Source organism: Trachurus japonicus, chromosome 16, assembly GCF_045865225.1.
Source record: "Trachurus japonicus isolate A0001 chromosome 16, Traja_1.0".
Taxonomy (NCBI): Eukaryota; Metazoa; Chordata; class Actinopteri; order Carangiformes; family Carangidae; genus Trachurus; species Trachurus japonicus.
The window spans coordinates 28,502,877-28,526,131 of NC_140922.1; the positions used below are offsets into that span (position 1 = coordinate 28,502,877).

The following is a 23,255-nucleotide window of genomic DNA, read 5'->3' on the forward strand; positions in this document are numbered from 1 at the left end:
GACTCAGGTCAAAGGAGAAACAACCAACCAGGCGCTGCAATTGATATGTAAGTAAATCCACTGTCAGGCATGAATGAAATATACTCACCACCAGTTCTCTACTGTTCTCTTATATTACCTCCATTGAACACATTGTGATTGAATAATTCAGTTAAACCGTTCTCCTTTTGTTAAGGTCTAGTTTATAACAAACTGCTGCTGTGAGTTAAAAAGAGCTGATCTTACATCACAAATGAGGATTACAATAAAGAATCTGATCAGATCAGTGAGGGAATCATGATCAGTGAGATTGTGTCTCTGCGGAAGTTGTTATTTATGCTTAAGAAGAGTAATTAAGAAATTGTACTGATTTAATTGTATTTTTTGTTTGCAGTGAGAGGCAACGTTTAAACTCTGACCTTCACCGCCCTGCTCCACTGCACCGCCCCAATGGTGTTAATTATGTCTGTGAACTGTGAAGGAGGAAACAGCAATTTTACTATTGTTAAAGGTAGAGTCTTTTATGATTATGAGTGTCTCTCACTCTCTCTCTATTTCTCTCTCTCTCTCTCTTTCTGTGTCTCTGGGCCTGTCCCAATATGCACATTCGATCACACGCTTGGGCACTTCACTTGGGCTTAGTGTAAGTGTGTCCCATTTCTCCAACTAACGACCAGAAGTGCAGCGTGCTTGATTTGCACTTTACCCCCACACGTACGGTAAGACTGCATCAGAGCGGTATTTGGCCAAGTATAAATCCCACAATGCACCAGCTGGTGAAGTCTGCCGTGACCGGGAGCCACAAGCCATGTTTGGGAAGTGCCATTGAACACATTTCGATAAAATTAATTTGACTTTCTATCCAGTGTTGGGAGGGTTACTTTTACTTTTAAAATGTATTCCCCTACCCTATCTGTAATGTATTTGGATTACTCAAGTAAAGTAATGTATTCTAAATACTTTCTGGATTACTTTTAGATTACTTCAAAATTATTTTACGCATGAACTTATAGGCTACCGTGGCTCCTTTAAACTAAAGCATTAATAAATGTGTTGGAATTTGTCAAACCACAGTTTAATTAGTTATTGATCACTCAGCCACATTTATTTTATTTTTTTATCCCAATCAATCACATTGAATTAGTAGGCCTAGGCTATACAGTCCAGACTACAGCCCCTAAACCTCTCATACTTACTGAATGCAGAATACCTTCGAAAAATTACACCATTTAAAACGGGTTTTGTTTTTGAGTAGGACAAGCAACATGAAAATATTTTGAAAATAAAGTAATGACAGGAGCCACTGTTAAATCTGTAGGCTAAGACTAAAACTGTACTTAAATATACTTCTCTGCTGAAGTTGGTGTCGTTTTGGAAACAGCGTGACGTTGCTGTTAAACCATGCTCATTATAAACACCATGACAGCCCAGGATCTTTTAAAAACGTGATCCTGTCGCAGTTCATTCATGTTGTTTACCAGAGACCGGACATTGAGTTTAGCACGTAACCCTCCTTTCTTTCCCCGCATGAGGGCACTCTCGGCCGGCAGGGCTGGGTTAATTGTGTCGCCGCTGTTTTGTCCGTCCCTCTCCCACCTTGATGGTTATAACTTCTCCACAGTGCAACCTGCGTGTAGTGCGGTAAAATAAAGTAATCCAAGTAATCCTCTTCTTTTTTTTAAAGAAAGTAACTATTCAGATTACACCTATTTAAACTGTAACTATAACGGAATACAGTTACTCATATTTTGCATTTTAAATGTGTAACGCCATTACATGTAATCCGTTACTCCCCAACACTTTTTCTATCTCATAATTATGACTTAAGGCTTAGTTTACTTTTTCAATATATATAACCCTAAATACGGTTAGTGCCTATAAAGTAAACAGTGAGTAAAACATTTTTAACTGCGTCTATCTCTCTCTGTCTCTTTCTCTCTCTCTCTGTTCCGTTATTTGAAATGAGAAGCGGTACCAAAGGAGGGGTATCTCAAGCCCGTCGTTTGAAATAACCGACTGAAAAACAACTGTCCATCATTTCAAAATAAAATCATGCACTGAGAATCGGTACTGTAAAATATACGGTACCACTTCTCATCACAGCGGTGACGTTCAATGAAGTCCTCGTCACGTAATGAAAGCACAGCTAAACGAGAACGAAGTATCCTCTCGTCAATATGTGAATATTTTCCGGTACTCATCAGTTTGCACCTTGCAGAGTTTGCACTGTAGTTGAGCCCGAGAAGATGGGCCCAGTTTTGAATGTTTTGTTTACAAATTACAACAAACAAACCTCCAGACTCTACCTTTAACTGTTGTTTCTACTCTTGAAGTATTAGGCTACTCAGTAAATAATCTAAGTGTTACAGAGACTGCAATATGATTAAGTGCAATACTCAGTCCTCTGAGGGGATTTTGAAGTGAACAGACTCTTGCTTATTAGAGCCCTTGTTGCAGCTTCATGCTCCCTTTAACGTGCACTTTTTTAAAAGGGGAAAACTGTTATGTTGTTTGATAGTCATATTGATGTGTTTATTAATGAAATATATTTATATTTGTGCATGTATAAATGAATGAAATATGTATTTTTATATTTTTTTTTAGGAAATATGTATTTTTTTTATTTACTAATGAAGTATATTTATATTTTCATTAAGATATTCCCCAAAACTTGCAGTATCTGTGCCATGTTTGTCAGGGCCTGTAAAGTTTGATTTGTTTCCTTGTTGTCTTGTGTTTCCTGTTTGTCTTTTATTTTCTTTCCCTGTGTGTATTCCCCACTTCCCCTCTGGCAATAGAAGTAGGTACGTTTAACTCAGTACGTGAGGAGGGAAGACTATGCACATTATGTAATCTAAATGTAGCTAATTGAGGATGAACTGCATTTTGTGTTTCTTTGTCCGTTATATGACGAAGCCAAGCGGTTTTTGTCCCAGAAAATGCAAAATCCGAAACCTGAGTTGTTTTGGGCTGAGGGAAAAAAAAGTGTAAGTCTGTTTAAAAGTTAAAAGTGTATTATTTTATATACTTTTTCTTAGTGTTCTGAAGAACCAACAACTTAACCTCATCATCAGACAAAACACCTGTGTCTCATCCCCCTTGTGCTTGTTGTGTCTTTTATTTTCTTTCCCTGTGTGTATTCCCCACTTCTTGTCTAGTCCTCTCTCTTTTGATTGCTGATTATCTGTGTCTCATCTCTTGTGCTTGTCCACTGTCCGTCTTTGTCAGTTCATCTCCTTCTTTTCTGTATATAATATCTGTGAGACCTGTTTTTTGGTATTGACCTTGTTTTTGACCTGCCTCGCTGCCTCACGTTTTTTGTACTGTAGCCCTGACTGATTATCTGTGTAGCCTACTGACTCTGGCCTGTGAATAAACACCATCTATTTACCTCTGATCTGCTCTGTCGGTCCTGTCTGTCTGATCCTGATTGTTTCTTCTCATGATGTTTTAGATAAAATCTAAAATGGTGTTACTTTCATACATTTTCTGATGAAGCAGTTCAGGACATCAAAGTCAACTTTGTTTCTCTCCTGTGGGAGAAATTTTGTTTGGATAGAGAGCCGTGCTGCTGGTAGCTACAATCATCATAAAAGAACATGCCTAGGCTTTACAATTACATAGCCTACTTATATTCAGTTTTAGTATTTTATTCACCCCAACAGATGCACGATGGACCATAGGCTATCTGTTTTTTCATCCAATATGCAATTTTTTTTTTCCTGCTTACCGTAATATAACTTTTGTTACTTTCCATAACTTGACTGGTAGGCTACTTTCGCAGTCTATCAAACACAAGTAAACGTAATGAGAACAACACCTCTTAGTTATTTATTGATTGGTTTTGGGGGAAGATTTAAAGCCATTTAACCTTTAATAATATTCAATCTATAATTGACAATTTCATTGTCCGCTACAACTTTAGCTATTCCACAGCAGGGCATTGCCTGAAATTGTGTGTTTGTTAATTACTTTCCTTTGTAACTTGACTGGTAGGCTACTTTGGTTATTTCAGTCATATTTAACAACTCATTGCCTCAGTCTATCAAACACAAGTGAACGTAATGAGAACAAGACCTCTTGGTTATTGATTTAATTATTTGGGAAAATTAAAGCCATTTAACCTTTAATATTAATTAATTATTAATATCTCAAAATCGACACTTTCATTGCACCTTTGTGAATCTTTTCACTGGCAGCAGCCTGTATCCATGGTTACCGATGGTTACTCACCTCACGCTCACAGCGCTCTGCCGCCCTCTGGCGGTGACGCAGCGCGTACGTACGGACCGAACGAGCCGACGTGAAGGAATTTCCGCCGACGTCACCGCGTACATGTCCATAACAGGGCTGCAGCTGTCTGAGAGCAACAATAACAAGCTGTACCCAAACTACTTCTCTACACCGCGGCTCTGACAGCGCCGTGCGCCACCGCCGAGCCTCGCAAAATGCGGTCGTCTAAATAACTGTGGCCTCCGTCGCTTCGACCTACGAGCCGGGACACACAAAAAAAATCGGCGTTATCGTCGCGGAGGAGGACACACACACACACATACACACGGAGACGAGACTCGGCCGCAGGAGGAGAGGAGGGGGGAGCAGAGCCGAGCAGAGCACAGGGCAGTTCGGGGCTTGCATCTGGGTCAGTGGGCCTGTCGACGACCGGTGGTGTCGGTCGGTTGTTCTCCCCGCAGTGCCGTTGCTAACGTTGCCGTTGCTGCCACCGTTGCTAGGTCCCTTAATCGGCCGTTTGTGTAGCAGCGTCGCGTCGTGTGGTGGGCCCCCCAAGTCAACATGCAGGCGAACGGGGCAGGAGGAGGAGGAGGAGGAGGTGGAGGAGGACAACAGGACCGGGATTCAGAGGTGTCCTGCAGAAACGGAGCCCAAAACGGTGACTCGTCCTCCGGCGGAAGCAGCGGCAACAGCGGTGGTGGTGGTAGTGGGGCAGCAGCAGCAGCGGCAGCAGCGGCAGCAGCAGCTCACTCCAACGGGCTGGTGTCAGTCTCCAACAACGGCAACAACACTGTCAGTGTCAGTGTCAGCAGCAACAACAATAACAACGGAGTGTCAGCGCAGCCTGCACCCAATAATAACAACAATAACACCAATAACAGCAGCAACAGTGGAGGTGGTGGAGGTGGAAATGGTGGTGGATCGTCGGACGTGAAGAAAAAGAAGCGTCTGTCTCAGTCGGAGGAGGATGTCATCAGGCTGATAGGACAACACCTCCACGACCTCGGTCTCAAGTAAGTCAAGTGAGGCCGAGTACAGCTGCTCGTCCCTGGGCCAGCTGTCAGAGGAGGAGGGGGGGGGGGGTGACCTCTGGGTGGAGAGTTAAAACAAACAAACAAAACACATAACAACAGCTACAGACAGCTACAGTGTGTGCACCATGTTTGTGTTATGTCAGGAGTGTGTGTGTTTGTGTGCAAGGCCTGTTTTATTTTAAAGTGTGGCATCATCATCCTCCTCCTCCTGTTCACTGCAGCAGATTGAACTGACACTTGTGTTTACATGTGGAGGAAGGGAGGATGAACCCCATGACCCCCACACACACACACACACACACACACTCCTGTTACTGAGTTCATACACTGTAGTGACCTTGTAATGTGACTGATGGAAACAGCCAAGCCACTGTTGTGTTGTCACACCAACTAGATGGTAGACCAATCAGACTGTTTTATCAATTATTATTTGTCAAGTCAAGTGACAGTTTATTTATAAACCACAAGACCGTTTATTGATCCTATCCTACACATGGGGAATTTGGTTGTTACAGTAGCATTTTCAAAATACAATGTAAAAAAAAAAAAAGTAGAATATGCAAATATAGAGTTATAAAAACAATAAAAGACAAACATATAGTTATTATGTAACAAAATGTGTCAGGAATATACGGTATACAGTTATTATAAGATTAGAATAAAATTATATACACAGTGTTGGTCGTAACGCACATTTAAAAACAACCTCAGTCGACCAAAGTGCTGTACAGTTATATAAAAAAGAAAAAATACAATATAGTTAATCATGGATAATATAATAATAATAAATAAAACAATACAAGGAATACTAAGAAGTCAATTTAAAGATTACTCTTAGCTGAAGGAGTTGATGTATTGGTATTGATAGTGATTGATAGCTGTACAGCGTTTTATTGCACCACATCTCCACACACAAAAGATTTATTTTATAAAACCAGGTTTTATCTACATAAACGCTGCCCACTAAACTAAATACAAAATAAAGTGCTGGAGCTTTGTAGAGCTGACCTTCCTGTGTTGTTATGGTCTTTTCAATGGGAGCTGTTGAGGGACAAAAGGGAGTTATTGTGATTTAAATATGTTGTGTAACTTACTCATGTGCTGACTCAGCTGACCAACCTGTCAGCTGATTAATGATTTTTTCAAAATCTACTTTACAATAATATAAAATTAAAAACCAAGAAATCTTATTGATCAATTCCCTGTCAGTTGATCAATTAGTGAATTAATTGACTAATTGTTCTGATGTCTGCTCATAAATACAGAATTAAACCTGTGCCTCAGTCCGCTCTGCACATTGTCACATGTTATTTTATCAGTCGGTCACATGACGACAGTGAACGAACGTGTCAGAACTTGGTCGTGAGTGACTGATTGTGATTGATTATTGATTTTAACTGATCTTTTCCGCTGTCCACAGTCAGACGGTGGACCTCCTGATGCAGGAGTCCGGCTGCAGACTGGAGCACCCGTCCGCCACCAAGTTTCGCAACCACGTCATGGAAGGAGAGTGGGACAAGGTGCAGCATGGGAAATAATATGGATTTATTTATTGTTTATCAACTAAAAAACATTGTTTATGTTTCTGACGTGGTGAATCTGACGTCGGTCCTTCTTTCTCTCTTCACTCAGGCTGAGAGCGATCTGAACGAGCTGAAGGCCTTGATGCACTCTCCAAGTGCTATTGTGGTAAGTGACAAGTCCAGCAGCCGTCGGTCCACTCTCTCACAGGCTGTTTTCAGATTCGTTGCAAATGTTTGAAAGAAAACAGGCGAAACTACCACTAGTTTCTCATAAAAAAGAAAAAAAAAACCTCAGGGAAACGCAGCAACTGTTGCAAATCCCTGAACAAAAACCACATGAAGCATGATGCTGCTAAGTCTGTGCAAATCCAAATGGTTCTGGAGCTCAGTGGTCTGAGCTGACACACACACACGCACACACGTACACACTGCCTCACTGGTTCATTCTGGATGTTGGATGCTGTCAAACACAAAGACTAAACCCGAACAGACAGGCTGCTGTCAGTGTATCTGCACACTCGTCTGCTCTAGACATTTAACACTTAAACAGATACACAACAACAGAAATTCTCCAGAAATGCAGCGGTGAAACTGTGAGGTGGTCTGTTTTTTTTGTTTTTTTTATTTCAGTCCTGCAGTTTCTGTCACAAACGTCCAAAGTCTGTTTTTATTTCATCATCACCACGCCTGTGTCAGAGAAGAAGACAAACAGGACAGAGTCTCTCCCTGTGATTGACAGTCTGTCACAAAAACAACAGTAGACGTCGTAGACACACAGTGATGGACGGAGATGATGAAAATGTGCTAAAATATCAGTAAAATAAAACTGTCTCTGTGAAACCAGCTGATTTTAGGTGTGAAAACTAGGTTATAGCAAATGGATCAAGATTTCACAAATTTTTTTTTGCAATAATATAAAAAATAAACCGTCATTGATGACCGCTGTCTCCCCTCTCTCTCTCTCTGTCGTCCTCAGAGGATGAAGTTCCTCCTGCTGCAGCAGAAGTACCTGGAATATCTGGAGGACGGGAAGGTCCTGGAGGCGCTGCAGGTCCTCAGAGCCGAGCTCACCCCCCTCAAGTACAACACGGAGCGGATCCACATCCTGAGCGGGTCAGTTCCTCCCTCCTCCTCCAGCAGACAGACAGACAGACAGACAGACAGACAGACAGGAAGCTGAGTCACACTGATGGTAGCATGGAGTTATTAAACTGAGGTGTTGAATGTCAGGGCTGGAGTTCAACAAGACCTTTATCAACCACTTGGAGACAGTTCTTCATGTTTCTGTCTCCACCGATCCTTCATGCATGTGACACTCCACCAGCCTGACAAGCCAGACTATATCACTAAAATGTCTAGTCTGGCAACGACCGGTAGACCTCGGCTCAATCCAGGGGGCGGGATGAAGGCTGTCTTTCAAACTGCCTCTGCACGCAATAGGGTAGCGCTACGACCAATCAGAGCAAAGAGCAGGATGACGTTAGCCTGACAAGCCAATTAAAATGTATGTCGTCATTGCGTTAAGCCCACCCAACGACTCTCTAAACAGATAGAGCGCTGTGATTGGTGAACACAAACGGTGTTCGAGACTCAAAAAGTTCCTATGGCTCGTTTCTAGACCCACCTACGAAGCAAATATATTTGCTGCCGCTAGGGTGCGTCTGGATTTCTAGGCTAACGCTCCACAGCACAGGAGCGAGAAATGTGCCAACTGTGCATTTCCTTATCAGTGGTATCGATGATGATCAATCATTATCTACTGACAATTCCTGGTAAATTCAACCTGGGGCTGTAGTTTCCTAATATTTAGGTCTAAAAGAACGAATCTGAAGATTTTCTTTTTGTTCTGCAGTAGTTGTGTCTGTCCCCACATCGCTGGACCGATCTTAGGCTGTTTAGGCTGTTTACTTCCCACAGAACTGCAGCTTTTTCTCACAGACAACGTCAGATAGCTATTCAAACGTACACCGAGGGGTTTGTTTACTTCAAGAAAGACGACATGTTTGTGAACAGAGCTGTAATACAAAGTCTTGCATGAGAGTCAAGTTAACGGCTCACTATGTTTACAGGTCGTCTGAAGCTCCCATTTGTTTTATCAACAAAGGAATATCAACTCAGAGGCACCACGTCTTCGTAGCAGTGAAAGTAAATCTGCCTGTAAACAGTGTTGGGCAGGTTACTCTGAAAAACTGAGAACATAATAAAAGTAATTAATTACAAGGAAAGTAACTATTGTGTTACTTTTTTTTTTATAAAATGCTCAAATGTGTCAAATTACTTGGACTTCCCTCCCTAACCCGTAAAAAAATAAAGTAGCACGGTTATGTTATAACGCCGTTATTCCAACCACTGCCTGTAAACATACTGAGCACGTCAACTTGACTCTTGTGCAAGACTTTGTACTACAGCTCCGTTTACATACTATGTCATCTTTCTTGAAGTAAACAAACCCCTCGGTGTATGTGTGAAGCCATGTGACGCTGTCAGTGAAAAAAAATTGCAGTTTTGGGGGAAGTAAACAGTCTAAGATCCGTCCTTTCCCATTATACGCTGCTGTTGCGATGCAGGGATAGACACAACTACTGCACAACAGGAGACGTTAAATAAGAAAATCTTCAGATTCATTCTTTTAGACCTAAAATATTAGGAAACCAGAGCCCCAGGTTGAATTTGCCTGGAATTGTTCTTTAAGATGTGAGCCCTCTGTTGTGTGTTGATGCTCCTCAGCAGGGTGGAGACAGTTTGTCCTCCTGACGTCCTGTACTGAATTTGATTAACACCTCCAGGAAGGCTGCGTTCACTCTGACCAGACTCCGAGACACAAAGAGCTTTGTCATGGAAAAAAATAGTAGTTGTCCAGAACAGACTGATCCTGACTCAACGGAAGTGCTGAAATGTTTATCCTAAATCAAAAATCTGCTGTGGACCATGAAAATATTGACAGGGGAGGGGCTTAGTGAAATCAGATGTGTGTGTGTGTGTGTGTGTGTGTGTGTGTTAATGAGAAGATGTCACTGTGTGTTGCAGGTACCTGATGTGCAGCCATGCAGAGGACCTACGAGCCAAAGCAGAGTGGGAGGGGAAAGGCACGGCATCCCGAACAAAGCTGCTGGACAAGCTGCAGAGTGAGTAGTACAGTGTGACTCACTCACTCACATACACACACTCACACACTCATGTAGTTAACACTCTCCATGAGCTGTCACTGTATGTGTACTGTATATTGACCTGTTAGCCGTTACTCACTGTGAAAACCCTGCAGCTGCAGCAGGACATCAGCACGTTTCCTGTCGAGATCAAGTGTAGATGAGATTCAGGTGGATTAATACACACAGAGTTGTTGAGAGAGCTCTGCAAACAAGCGTTTATATAACATCTTATTGACAATATACTATATATATTAAAGATCTTTAGGTACGATTTACAAATCGAAGTTCATTTTGTAAAGGTTCCATTAGGTCTAAAGATAGATGTTTCTATTAAAGCTTCTTCAAAATAAAGGTAGATGTTTGTGTTAAAGCTCCATACAGTATAAAGGTAGATGTTTGTGTTAAAGCTCCATACAGTATAAAGGTAGATGTCCATGTGTAGTGTGATTATAAAGCAGCTCTAGGTTCTATATTAATACTGTGAAAGTATCAAAGCCTCAGTCCACAGAGAAATGCACACAGCCTGTATTCAGAAACTGAGCCTTTAAAAACCAGCTGTCAGGACTTCCTGTCACATTGTGATGTCACAACAGACTCACTCTAAGCCCCGCCCACAACATGGACCCATTCACCATCCAACACTTTGCAGGATTTTTTTTTTTTCTTCTAAAATCTGCTCTATTTTTATTGAATCACTCAGAAAACAGCCAGAAGCCAATCAGAAGAGAGGTTCAGAGCCTCCTCTCTTCTGATTGGCTGACACCGACCTGTTGTTATAAAAGAGTCACTACACTGAGATGTTTTATCTTCTTATTCAAGTGTAAAACTTTTAACAGCCACATTAGAAAGATATTCAGTTGAATATTCACCTCATGTGACACAGACTGAAAGACTCAGCTGTTGTTGTGTGTCCAACATGCTTCGGTGAAGACACAGTCAACACACACAAACACACTGTGGTTGATTCATTCATAATGTTCCCTATGATGGATGTAACACAATTAAAGGTTAAATAGGAAACAAAATTAATCAAATATGTATGTTTTTGTGTGTGTTTGTGTGTGTGTGCGTGCAGCCTACCTGCCTCCCTCGGTGATGCTGCCTCCTCGCCGTCTGCAGACTCTGCTGAAGCAGGCGGTGGAGCTGCAGAGGGAGCGCTGCCTCTACCACAACACTAAGCTGGACAGTGGACTGGACTCTGTGTCCCTGCTCCTGGACCACGCCTGCAGCCGGTACAGACACATACACACACAACACACACACACACACACACAAGCAATAAGCAATAAGCAATACATCATGACAGGCCATATAATGAGTGTATACCACGGACTGGAGTGATGTATTGCTTTTATAAAACAGTTACCAATAATGGCAATATGGAAGAGGAATACACAATCGATTTCATGTCGTTTCTATTCAATCAGATACATATTATTTAATAAAATGGCCCCACTTTTATATAGTGACTATATAAAAAAATAACAGGGTTGTGTATTTGCTGGTTCTGTGAGGTTCATATTGATCCACAGGCAGCATTGAGAGTAAATGCTGCGTTCAGGACAAACTCCAACTCTGAAATTTCCGACTTCCAGCATCATAGCGTTTGGCATATTGTGGCTGATTGCTGAACATGAAAAATATATGCAGTAGCAATTTATGTTTATTTTAGGAGCAGATGAAGATGCATGAAAACATCGACAAATAACAAATCTCATTCTTACCATTAACGGCGATGCGGGACACCAAGTTTTGTTGCTGTCGCTGACATCAAGTCGGAAAATCGGAGCTCTGAGATGACACCTGTAATTTCCGAGTTTGATGCTGTTCGGTTAAATTTTACAAGTTGCTAGTTGTCTTAAATGCAGCAAAAGTGTTGGCGAGTGTGAGAAAGAACTACAAGAACAATAGTAAAACAGAAAACAAATGAAATATCTTCACTACAGCTCTGCAGGACTCATTGATAAATTCAGTAATAATAAAGACTGTATTTAACGAGAGCAACAAAGTCATAAAACCATAAAAGAAAGCCGATGTGTTTTATTGGTTTGATTTCATTTATTTCTGCCTTCAAATTGAAAGTTAAAAAGTAATGAGAGGAAGAAATTTAAAATGAGGAATTTAACCGACCCAGTACTAACACTGTGTGTGTGTTTCCTTATCTGTAGGAAACAGTTCCCCTGCTACACTCAGCAGATTCTCACCGAACACTGCAACGAAGTCTGGTTCTGCAAGTTCTCCAACAACGGCACCAAACTGGCAACCGGGTCCAAAGACACCACCGTGATCGTGTGGCACGTGGACATGGTGATCACACTCAGTCGTCTTCATCATCATCATCATCATCTTCAGTTCTTCTTCCTGAGCTGAGGTCACAGGTTTGATGACGGTGTGTGTGTGTGTGTGTGTGTGAACAGGAAACGCAGCAGCTGAAGCTGATGAAGACTCTGGAGGGTCACGCCTACGGGGTCTCGTACCTGGCCTGGAGCCCCGACGACACCTACCTGATCGCCTGCGGACCGGACGACTGCTCCGAGCTGTGGCTGTGGAACGTACAGGTAATAATAATAATAATAATCACGGTGTTAACTATTATCACAATTATTATGCATTCATTAATTGTTTACCACAGTATTTCAAGTATCTATTAATATATGACCAATTATTAACCCTCAGGGGAAGTGTTTGAAGTATTCAGGTCATAAATTGTCATCTATACCAAATGTTTACGTTTATTTTAATCGTTTTTTGTTTTGTTTTGTTTGCTTTTTTTTAATACAAAGGACAAGCTAACATTTAAATTCCTATCAATTCAATGTTACGTTTAGTATCCAAGTATTTACCTTTATTATGGAACACATTAGATTAGATTAGATTATACTTTATTTATCCCTGAGGGGAAATTATTTTGTGACAGCAGCCTTAAAAAGAAGAAAAAGCAGGACATTAAATACTAAATAAATATATACATAGCTATGCAAGAAATTATACAAAGAATAAAATACACAATTCATAAAAAATACTTTAAAAAGAAGCTACTGTGTCTGCTGGGCAAAATAACAGATTAAAAGGTGCTTGCTGGTAGACAAAGAAATACAATACAACAATTTTTTCTGCCTACATCGTTCCAATATAATCTTTTTTGGGAAGTGGTGGAATTTAGGAATCCTTTTTGCCGTTTAATACCACGATTAATTGTGAAAACAAGTAATCGTGACATCCCTACCTCACACACACACAGTCAGAGAAGTCTAAGATAAATATCAGAGGTGTAACAGTAGGAGACTCAGATCGCCTAATCCCCAGATTTAATATAAAACAAACACGGTTTTTGTTTTGTTTTGCCGACAGTGATCTGAGTACAAGATAGAGACTCCAGAGGAGATTAAAGTCTGAAAGAAACATCTGATCCCATTAACAAACAGAATGAATTATGACCCTGTCAGTGTAGATTCATGATTCAGTCGTTTATCTCTGTAGTTCTGGCCACTATTTCATCACACACAGCTACACAGCTACACACACAGACACACACAGACACACACATTATGCCAACTCAACCGTGTGGGTGGAGGAGACAAAACCGAAAAAAACCTGCAAAACCAAATTAAGAAGCGAAGGAACAACCAGGAAAATATGAACAACATACAACACGACACTTAGAACTGCGGTGTTTATTAAAAGAGACAGTAGATTTTCCTTTTGTTTTAGTTTTTTCACAACAGGAAGGAGAAAATATAAAAATCTAGAGAACAAAACATAACAAAATAAAACTGCAAGCTCACAGTTAAGAAGCACATGCACAACGATCCGTGCAATTACTGAAATGACCATAAATATCAGCATTTAAGTTGGTGCTGTTAAGACACAGAGGTCAAAGAAGGCAAGTAAATAAAATTAACCTGGTGGATCACAGATAGTACAATGCAACACAATATAGTCTAATTTACTGTAATAAAACACCTCTTCCTCCTCATATGTTTAATAAAGAGTCCCCAGATCTTTTTTTTCATGATTAACACTTGATTGGCATTTATGAATATCACACATTACAAGTATTCATGTGGCAAATGTTGGTTATGTAACAATTAATGTTGAGACTTGTACACAGAACGTAAACAGATATCTAAATTGTAAAGTGCAAAGAGTCCCCAGGTCTGAAGAAACTTAGGATGGAGATAAGACAACACCTTCAAAGGACAGAAAAACATGTTAATCAGCTATAATGTGTATTTTATTATGGCATCAACAACAATGAGAATCATTCTGTCACTTTATCTTGCGTCTAAAAATGATCAGTCAGAGTTTTAATAATTATCAACGCACGCTGTAAACACTCTGTAAAGAAAAGAGACAAAATGTTGTTGTTGTTAGAAAGAAAATCTGAAAATTGTAACGGGTGCATCTGTAGTCTGGAGTCAGTGGAGGGAGAAACAGCTGCTGCTGCTGCTGGAGGGGGAAACCAGGTCAGTGGGAGTGAAGCTTAGATCTGAGAGGAGCTGCAGAGACGCTGACAGTGATCTGTGGGTTTTTGTAGCTCATTAAACTTCAAAACCTAAAGCTCCTCATCCTGGATGTCACAGCTTCTCTGTCTTAACTTAAAAAAAACACCCTAAAGCTGCAATAATAAAAGACAAATCTAAATATTACATGTGTTACTGTCGAGTCACAAACACTTTGAACCTATAAGAGCCTGTTTTCTGTTGATTATAAGGTCACATTACTATCACAGTGTCGTAGAATGATGAGAGTGTGTGTGGTCTGATGTGTGTGTGTTTTCTCTCGCGCTGTGCAGACGGGGGAGTTGCGGACTAAGATGAGTCAGTCCCATGAGGATAGCCTGACCAGCGTGGCCTGGAACCCAGATGGTAAACGCTTCGTCACAGGAGGCCAGAGAGGCCAGTTCTACCAGTGTGTGAGTATCTGTCACTGCACACACACACACACACACACGCACACACACACACGTGTCATGGCTGCTACAGACTAATCACATCGCTCCAAACACGCAGTCTGCACCGGCTCTCTGGGATCATCTGAGCAGTTCCTCCTGAATTTGGGCTGAATGTTGAAAAGCTTCTTGTTTGTTCACCACAGGAGCTGAAATGTGATTCTGTCAAACAAAAAACCTGCTCAAACCTGCAGCTACAAACTGTTTTGTGTACATTTTGCTATTGCTACATAGCCAACATTAGAATTAGAAGCTGTGTTTTTAGCAGTACAGATGTAACGCTGTGATTTTCAGTATCAAAATACTATACATACTATAACATCTTGTGTTGTAAATACAAATACAAGAGATGGAAATTAGCCATATGGCTGTAATCTCATTCATATTTACATTATAAATGTCTATTAATATGTACTGTCCCATTTCTTAATAAATAAATACATTGAAATTACAACAGTAGTGGAACAGCTGCTAATTCTAACGTTATGTAGTATAAACAAACTTGATTAACAGGCTCCATTAAGTGTGACTCTAATTAATATAATAGGATCCTCAGGACTCTTCAGGTCATATGCCAGTGTTTATTTTCTGATATTTTATGGACCAGATTTGTGAGGAAAACTATAATAGATGATGAAAAATAAAAACCAGCTGCAGCCATAGAGTTATTTTCTGTTATTTTTTATGAATACATATCACCATTCAAATAGAAATATAAAATGTAATAGCCAGAAATTAATACACCAAACATAAAAACAAACAAAAGTAAAATAAAAAACAATTTACTTACGGAATAATACTGAAACAATTCCATTACGATACAGTAACCAAATTAAGTTTCAAATATAGTTTTAGTCCACAGACGACTCATCCTCTGGGGACAGATGTTATTCATTTTCTTCACTAATAATAATAATAAATGTTATTTATAACGCTGCTCAAAGACGCTTACATGTGCAAATTAGAATACAGAACAATGTCAAAAATAAAATAAAATAAATAAAACTCAAACATAAAAGAACAGAAATTAGACACTTAATTATATATTAAGCCAGTTTAAACAGGTGGGTTTTTATAAGGGATATGAAGGGTTTGGAGGTCTGTACAGTCTCCGATTGATCCCCCCAGGTTCGGACTAATAGATGATCAATAACCACAGGTTTGTAACAGAGAGAGTTTGTGCTGCTCAGGTTTTAATAAAACGTAATAAAACTAAATTGTGTTGGACGGGTCCACCGTCCATCATTGATCCTGTTCTTTAATTATTGATTAAGTTAATGCTTGGTGTTTTCTCCTGCTGCCTCCCAGGACCTGGATGGGAACCTGCTGGACTCGTGGGAAGGCGTCAGAGTGCAGTGCCTGTGGTGTCTGAGTGACGGCCGGACCGTCCTCGCCTCCGACACCCACCAGCGTATCCGAGGATACAACTTCGAGGACCTGACGGACAGAAACATGTAAGTCGGACTCTGAGGCTGTGGTTCTGGTTCTGGTTCTGGTTCTGGTTCTGGTTTTTCTGGTCCTGAAGCAGCAGCCTCTCTGTGTTTGTTTTTGTTTTATTCAACACTTTCTTAATCGATTTTGATTATTTGAATAGACAACAAACAAACAATCTTAATAACACAACATTCCCTTCCCTTCGCAAAAACAGTCTCAGAAGACAAAGAATAAAAATAAATAAAACACATATTAATAATAATAGACATATATATAGAAATACATTAAAGGGATACTTCACCCAAAATCCATAATTTACCAATCATCTACTTTTTTGGGTTTTTTGGATATTTGGATGTTTCATAGAGTGTGTTTTAAACGATTCAAAAGTGAACTCTATCCACCACCATTATATGAAAATCTGTTGCCAGTCGGACCCCCCCTGGAACTCCTAAAGCGTTTTGATGACGCATGACAGCGAGTAGATGATTGGTGAATTATTGATTTTGGGTGAAGTATCCCTTTAAATAAATCATTATTATTAATAGTTTGCACAAATACAAACTTATACACAGGGAAGTTATATGTACATACTGTAGACACATACCCCATGCATACACATCCATATGGGTAAACATATAATACCTAATACACAATAAATTAAGCTTATAAAAATATTTTTTATAAGCTTAATTTACCTTACAAGCCACTCTGGACTGTCTCAATCTAATTCTAATTACAGGCATTTATATTTTCAGGTTGTTCAAAAAATAAAAGAAAGACTTTTCCCTCTTCCCTCCCTGTAAGTCAGTTTTTCTAAAGCCAGACTGCTAGACATCTTCCTGACTCCTTGTCTAGGATCAGATCTCTCTACTGTATCTATCTCTATCTCTATCTTTCATGTTGTGTCATGTTGTGTTGTTGCAGAGTGCAGGAGGACCATCCCATCATGTCCTTCACCGTGTCCAAGAACGGGAGGCTCGCTCTGCTGAATGTTGCGACCCAGGTGAGCAGCTGGTACCACACTGACCGACTCACTGACCGACTGACTGACTGACTCACTGACCGACTGACCGACTCACCCACTCACCCACTCACTCACTCCCTCACTCACTCACTGACCGACCGACTGAGTGTCTCACTGGCTGACTCACTGACTGACTCACTGACCGACTGACCGAGTGTGAACCCAGTCCCTCACCTGAGCTGATCCAGAACCAGCTCCTCCAGTTAACTCCTCTCTGCTCTGCAGGGAGTTCACCTGTGGGATCTGCACGACCGGGTGCTGGTGAGGAAGTACCAGGGCGTCACCCAGGGCTTCTACACCATCCACTCCTGCCTCGGAGGCCACAACGAAGACTTCATCGCCAGTGGCAGCGAAGGTGACACAGCATCATCATCAACCATCATCAGTAGAAACTCTCAAATTAATGCTGCGTTCAAGACAACGCGGCATCTCCCACTTGAAAACTCAGAGTTCCGACTTCAAAGCGTTTGAGACGATGCACCACGCCAGAATAACCAAAAAGACAGCGAACAGGGACAAACGTTGCTTTCACGGTGCTTCACATAAGGCATTAAAACATGAAAGGGATAGTTCAACATTTTGGCAAATTGGCCCATTGCCATAATCGCTATAGTCATAGCAGTAGGTTCATTACCTTTAATTGTAGGTGTAAGCTATTTTTAGTACAGCGGAGCGCAGCAGCTGGCTGCTCAGAGCTACGCTATGGAGGCTAACGGAATTTCTTGGTTTCCCTCATTAAACTCATCAAATACAACATCCCAAAACTCCACAGCGCTTTTGTAGACAAGTTGTGAGCTGCACAACCACCACGCTATGAGATAATGACGGAACAATACGAAACGGAGCCGTTTTCGAGGTAAATTCATACAAAACCGCTGATGCGCGTTGCGTTCAGGGACAGTTTTTCAGCAAGCGGTCTCCATATTTACCCTGTATTTACCTCGAAAACGGCTCCGTTTCGTATCGTTCCGTCATTATCTCATAGCGTGGTGGTTGTGCAGCTCACAACTTGTCTACAAAAGCGCTGTGGAGGTTTGGGATGTTGAATTTGATGAGTTTAATGAGGGAAACCAAGAAATTCCGTTAGCCTCCATAGCGTAGCTCTGAGCAGCCAGCTGCTGCGCTCCGCCGTACTGAAAATAGCTTACACCTACAATTAAAGGTAATGAACCTACTGCTATGACTATAGCGATTATGGCAATGGGCCAATTTGCCAAAATGTTGAACTATCCCTTTAAAAAGGGCACAAAATCAAAACAAAAAATGAAATAAATGGATAAATAAATAAAATAGCCTAATGAAACGGATTATTTAAAATAAGATAAATAACAACCTCAATTCACTGTGTTCCGCAACATCAGTAGATCACCTGTAAATATCAGTAAATATTGTATACTGTATTTCATAACGTTTTAATGTATGTTAATCGATGTTTGGACGTCAGACAACTGATTCTCAGAGAAGTCGGGGGAGATTTTTTTCCTCTGACTTTCTCGAGAAAGAGAGAGAGAGCTCCGACATGAGTTGGTGTTTGGTTGCACTTTTTCAAGTAGGAAGTCGGAAAAACCTGAGTTCCAAGTTGTCTCGAACGCAGCACAAGTCTTGCACAGAACTGAAATGTGAACATCTCTGCAGAGAAAGGGCTTATGGGTAACATTGTCACACATTCACACCATCTCCCTTTACTGTAAGTCTAAACCCTGTGTCTCCCGTCTCCCGTCAGACCACAAAGTTTACATCTGGCACCGGCGCAGCGAGCTGCCCATCGCCGAGCTCACCGGTCACACCCGCACGGTCAACTGTGTGAGCTGGAACCCCGTCCTGCCCGGGCTGCTGGCCAGTGCCTCAGACGACGGCACCGTCCGCATCTGGGGACCCGCCCCCTTCCTGGACGTCCAGGACACAGAGGGGCTCAACGGTACGAACACCACAGGTTTGACTGCACAGAACAGGTCAAGTTGTGACCTGCACATTCACCGCACTATGAGATAATAACAGAACGTTACCAGACAGAGTTGTTTTAGAGGTAAATTCAGAGACTGCTTGATGAAAAACTGCCCCTGAAGGTAACGCACATCAGCGGTTTTGCATGAATTTACCTCTAAAACAACTCTGTCTGGTAACGTTCTGTTATTATCTCATAGCGTGGTGAATGTGCAGGTCACAACTTGTCCACCAGAGCGTTTTGGAGTTGTTGGATTGTGTATTTGATGAGTTGATGAGGAAAACCAAGAAATCCCATTAGCCTCCGTAGCGTAGCTCTGAGCAGCTCGGGGCTCTGCTCCGCCATTCTAAAAACAGCTTGCACCGACAATTAAAGGTAACAAACCTACTGCTATGACTATAGGGATTATGGCAATGGGCCAATTTGCCAAAATGTTGAACTATCCCACAATGGAGAATACTCATAAGACACGTCATACTGCCTAGCAACGGCCAAGTTATCTCTTACATTGCATGAAGATGTTTTCAAAACATAACCTCTCAGAGCTGTTTGCATACCTCCACTATCTTCAAGGCCGATTTTAAACTGTTCAGGTTCTCACAAAACTTTCCTGCAAGACAAGACATAATCAACATGGTTAAATGAACATATTTTTCCATCACAATACAAAAAATCTCTTATTCTTAACATAGGTTATTAAGTTCATTGGGTTAAGTTATTTTTTCATGCTCAGTATTTATTTTATTTGTCACAAATTAGCTACTGAATGTTGTTATCTAATAAATAAAGTGATATCTTCCAACTATATCTTCTTATGGATCAACTTATCAGAAAAAGCTGTATAAATTTAAGTTAAAAAAAAATGGTGAGCAGCATAGAGGTCATGGTGGTTAAATGCATTACTCATTGTTTTTTGGTATAACTGTACTTGCTAATTGCAGGTCTCTCTAAATCTATCTGTCAGTGATCCTTTGCTCTTTGACAACTCTTAGTTTTCTTTTGACTCTGTCAGAAATCTTGTGAGGACCTGGTCGTGGCCAGTTTATGGTGAAATAACGTTCTTTTTATGTATTAACAGATAAAACGGTGCATTCAAACACGTCTGTAACCGATGCCATCAGGATGTTGTGCAACATCAGTTTCTGAAGGTCTGGAGAAGCTCTTTGCTTTGACAGGGGACAGGATGACTTTCTAAATACTGACAGACTGCAGCTGCTTTCTTGTCTTTCCAAACCTTTTTGCACCTCCTCCTTTTCTTCATGTGTTCAACACTTCTTCCCTGTGTCGTTTCACTTTATTACACATTACTTAATTTATGGACATAAATGTTTGGATTTCTTTGTATGTATGCATTACTTCACTTGGGTTGTTGCCAACATCTGGTGAACATTTCATTTATTTATTTATTTAAAAGGATCCCAATTAGCTGATGCCAATGGCACAAGCTAGTCTTCCTGGGGTCCGAAGTACCATACATCGAAAAGAGATGTAAAAAACATATCACATTTTCAATATCATATCAGTCAAATAGACATCTTAATACATCGTGTTTGCAGTAATACTTACAACAGCACATTGGTGCTGTGACATCTTACATTCTACGCCTTACATTTGATTGCATTTAAACAAGTTGGTAGTCGTCTTAATATCGGTCATTCATTTACATGTCAGTGGCTCTATTAGAAATATATTTTCTGAGAAAGATGTTGACATGTTCAATACTTATTTTCCCCGCTGTATGTACAGTATATATCCAGTTTGAAATGGAGTGAGATGAGTTCTCTGTGGTTCAGATGAAGGTGGAGTTTAGACTGTGAATAATAACGATCCAGATGTTGGTTTGATCTGGTTCTGACTGTGTGTCTCCTTCGTGTCCCGTCAGAGTGCTGCAGCATGGACAGCTGATGAGCCGCTGGACCCGCGACGCCCTGAGGAGCGTTAAGACTCTCTACACACTTGAACGGATGAAGCCGGGAGGAGGAAGGAGGGAGGAGGGGAGATGGTGGTGGGGGGAGAAAATCTTTGAGTTGATTGGACAGCTTCTTCCTTCTTCCTGGAGCTCCTCCTCCTCCTCCTCCTCCTCCTGATCCTCCGTGTGTCAGGACGCCACAACACAGAGACGATGATGTCAGACTGGGTCACATGACACAGAGCAGAGCCCCCTCCTCCTCCTCTTCCTCTTTCTCCTCCTCTTTCTCCTCCTCCTCTTTCTCCTTCTTCTGAAAAAGGAGGGTGGACTCGTGGCTCTAGGACCTCCAGTATCTGACCCACTCACCTGTCTGGACCTGTCTGTTCCCTCAGCACCATCCAGGACCACCAACCCACCCACCCACCCATCTGCCCACCTCCTCTTATTTATTATCAGCTACATTATTTATTCATGATGATGATGAGTAGTTCACTGACTGACTAGCGTTACCGTAGGCGACGGCGACGGCGACGGTGGCGTCTCGTCTCGTTCTCCTCCTGAAGCTTTGAAAGAGATTTTACCTGCAGGAACATTTTAACAGCCGTCGCTCACTTGAAGAAGAGTTTGATGCGTTTGTTTTAAAAAAAGAAGAGAAAAAATCTTGTTATATTGTCTTTTTTTTTTTTTTTTTAAATACAGAACTTTTTTGTTTGTTTGCTTTTATCTGAGTAGAGCCAGAGAAGGAGGAGCAGGAGGAGGAGGAGAAGGAGGAGGTGTTGATGATGATGAGCATGTTGCACAGGACGATGTGTTTGATGGCGACTCGTGTTTTTTTTTTTTTTTTTTTTTTACACTTGCAGTATAGTATCATAATATCTATTAAATGTGTTGAGTGGTGGTTTTTGCTGCTGTTACCTCTGGACGACCTGAGTCTCCTCCTCCTCCTCCTCCACCTCCTCCTCCTCCTCCCTCTTCCTTCTTCTTTCTGATGTCGCTCCCTCTCTTTTACTCTTTTACTTCTGTTTCCGTTGCAGCTTTATTCTCCTTTTTGGGTTTTTTTTCTTCTTTTTTTTTTAGTTGTTACAGTTGTTTTAAGTTTCATTTACCATCACTGTGTTTGTTTTTTTTGCTTTGTTTTTTTAAATTATTATTATTATATTATTATTATTATTATGCACCTCACATGGAGCTTTAATAATGAAGGAGACGCTCCCAGATGTTTTTTCCCCTTACAACCTCAGCTTCAAAAGATGATGAGGCTGGAGTTACAAATATCTGGATTCACTAATAATTCACTTTTCTTTTCTTTTTTCTTTTTTAAAATCAAACAGGAGGAGATAGCGACTTTATTAGGGACTATTTTCAGCAGCGGATGAATCTACGTTTGCATTTTTCAGAAAACGCACTCACACACTGATTTATAATAAAAAAATAAATACATAAATGGATAAATAAATACATAAATAAAATAAATAACTTCCCAGCCGGCCTCATCCTTTTGAGTTGACGCAGTAGTAACACACTGGTCGGCGTTGAGTGTGTGTGTGACACATTTTTGTACACAAGTGTAACATAAAAGTTATGATGATGATGACGATGATGATGAAGATAATGAAGATGATAATAATGAAGTGTTTTTTCAGGAGAAGAGTCGGGAGAAACCGTCCTGACGCCATGGCAACGACGACGATGACGATGATGATGATGATGATGATGTGACGTTGTGTGAAATGTGCTGTTTAGTTGTAACGTTATGGCATGTGATGATGATGATGACGATGATGATGATGATGATGATGAAGATGATGAAGATTAAGATGATGTCGATGGTTCCTCACTGTCACAGTTTGAAAACACACACACACCCAAACAGACACACACACGTTGAGTTTGTCAGTGTGTTTCCCGTGTTCATCCGCCCAGACGCCATCACAGCCACCAGCAGCTTCAGCTCTGCCACCACACAACACACACACAAACACACACAACACAAACACACACACACGTGGTGTTTTAGCTTCGTTCTGCAGTTTGTCCATTCAGAGTATTTCAGGCTTCTTCTCTTCTACTT

The 23,255-nt window shown here is 41.0% G+C and overlaps 1 protein-coding gene across 2 annotated transcripts; it reads left to right on the top strand.

Moving 5' to 3' along the window:
- Window positions 1-4,567: 4,567 nt before the first annotated feature.
- wdr26a (WD repeat domain 26a) lies at window positions 4,568-21,299 on the top strand. 2 transcript variants are annotated; one of them, XM_085802980.1, is made up of 15 exons: window positions 4,569-4,915; window positions 4,946-5,225; window positions 6,667-6,766; window positions 6,879-6,935; window positions 7,746-7,882; window positions 9,797-9,894; window positions 10,994-11,150; window positions 12,087-12,225; window positions 12,336-12,476; window positions 14,714-14,833; window positions 16,178-16,323; window positions 17,231-17,309; window positions 17,556-17,685; window positions 19,054-19,248; window positions 21,158-21,299. In XM_085802980.1, the coding sequence occupies exons 1-15, from the start codon at window positions 4,774-4,776 to the stop codon at window positions 21,178-21,180; spliced, it is 1,944 nt and encodes a 647-aa protein (XP_085659106.1). In that variant the 5' UTR covers window positions 4,569-4,773; the 3' UTR covers window positions 21,181-21,299. The 2 variants fall into 2 exon arrangements, with proteins under 2 accessions (XP_085659105.1, XP_085659106.1); XM_085802979.1 differs by having other exon boundaries at window positions 4,568-5,225.
- The last annotated feature ends 1,956 nt before the right edge of the window (window positions 21,300-23,255 follow it).

What these genes read in the sequence shown, in the direction of transcription:
- wdr26a (XM_085802979.1), top strand. Translation starts at nt 4,774, where the DNA reads ATGCAGGCGAACGGGGCAGGAGGAGGAGGAGGAGGAGGTGGAGGAGGA. An exon ending in CGGATCCACATCCTGAGCGG is followed by an intron (nt 7,883 to 9,796) that starts GTCAGTTCCTCC and finishes TGTGTGTTGCAG; the next exon opens with GTACCTGATGTGCAGCCATG. An exon ending in GACCTGACGGACAGAAACAT is followed by an intron (nt 16,324 to 17,230) that starts GTAAGTCGGACT and finishes GTGTTGTTGCAG; the next exon opens with AGTGCAGGAGGACCATCCCA.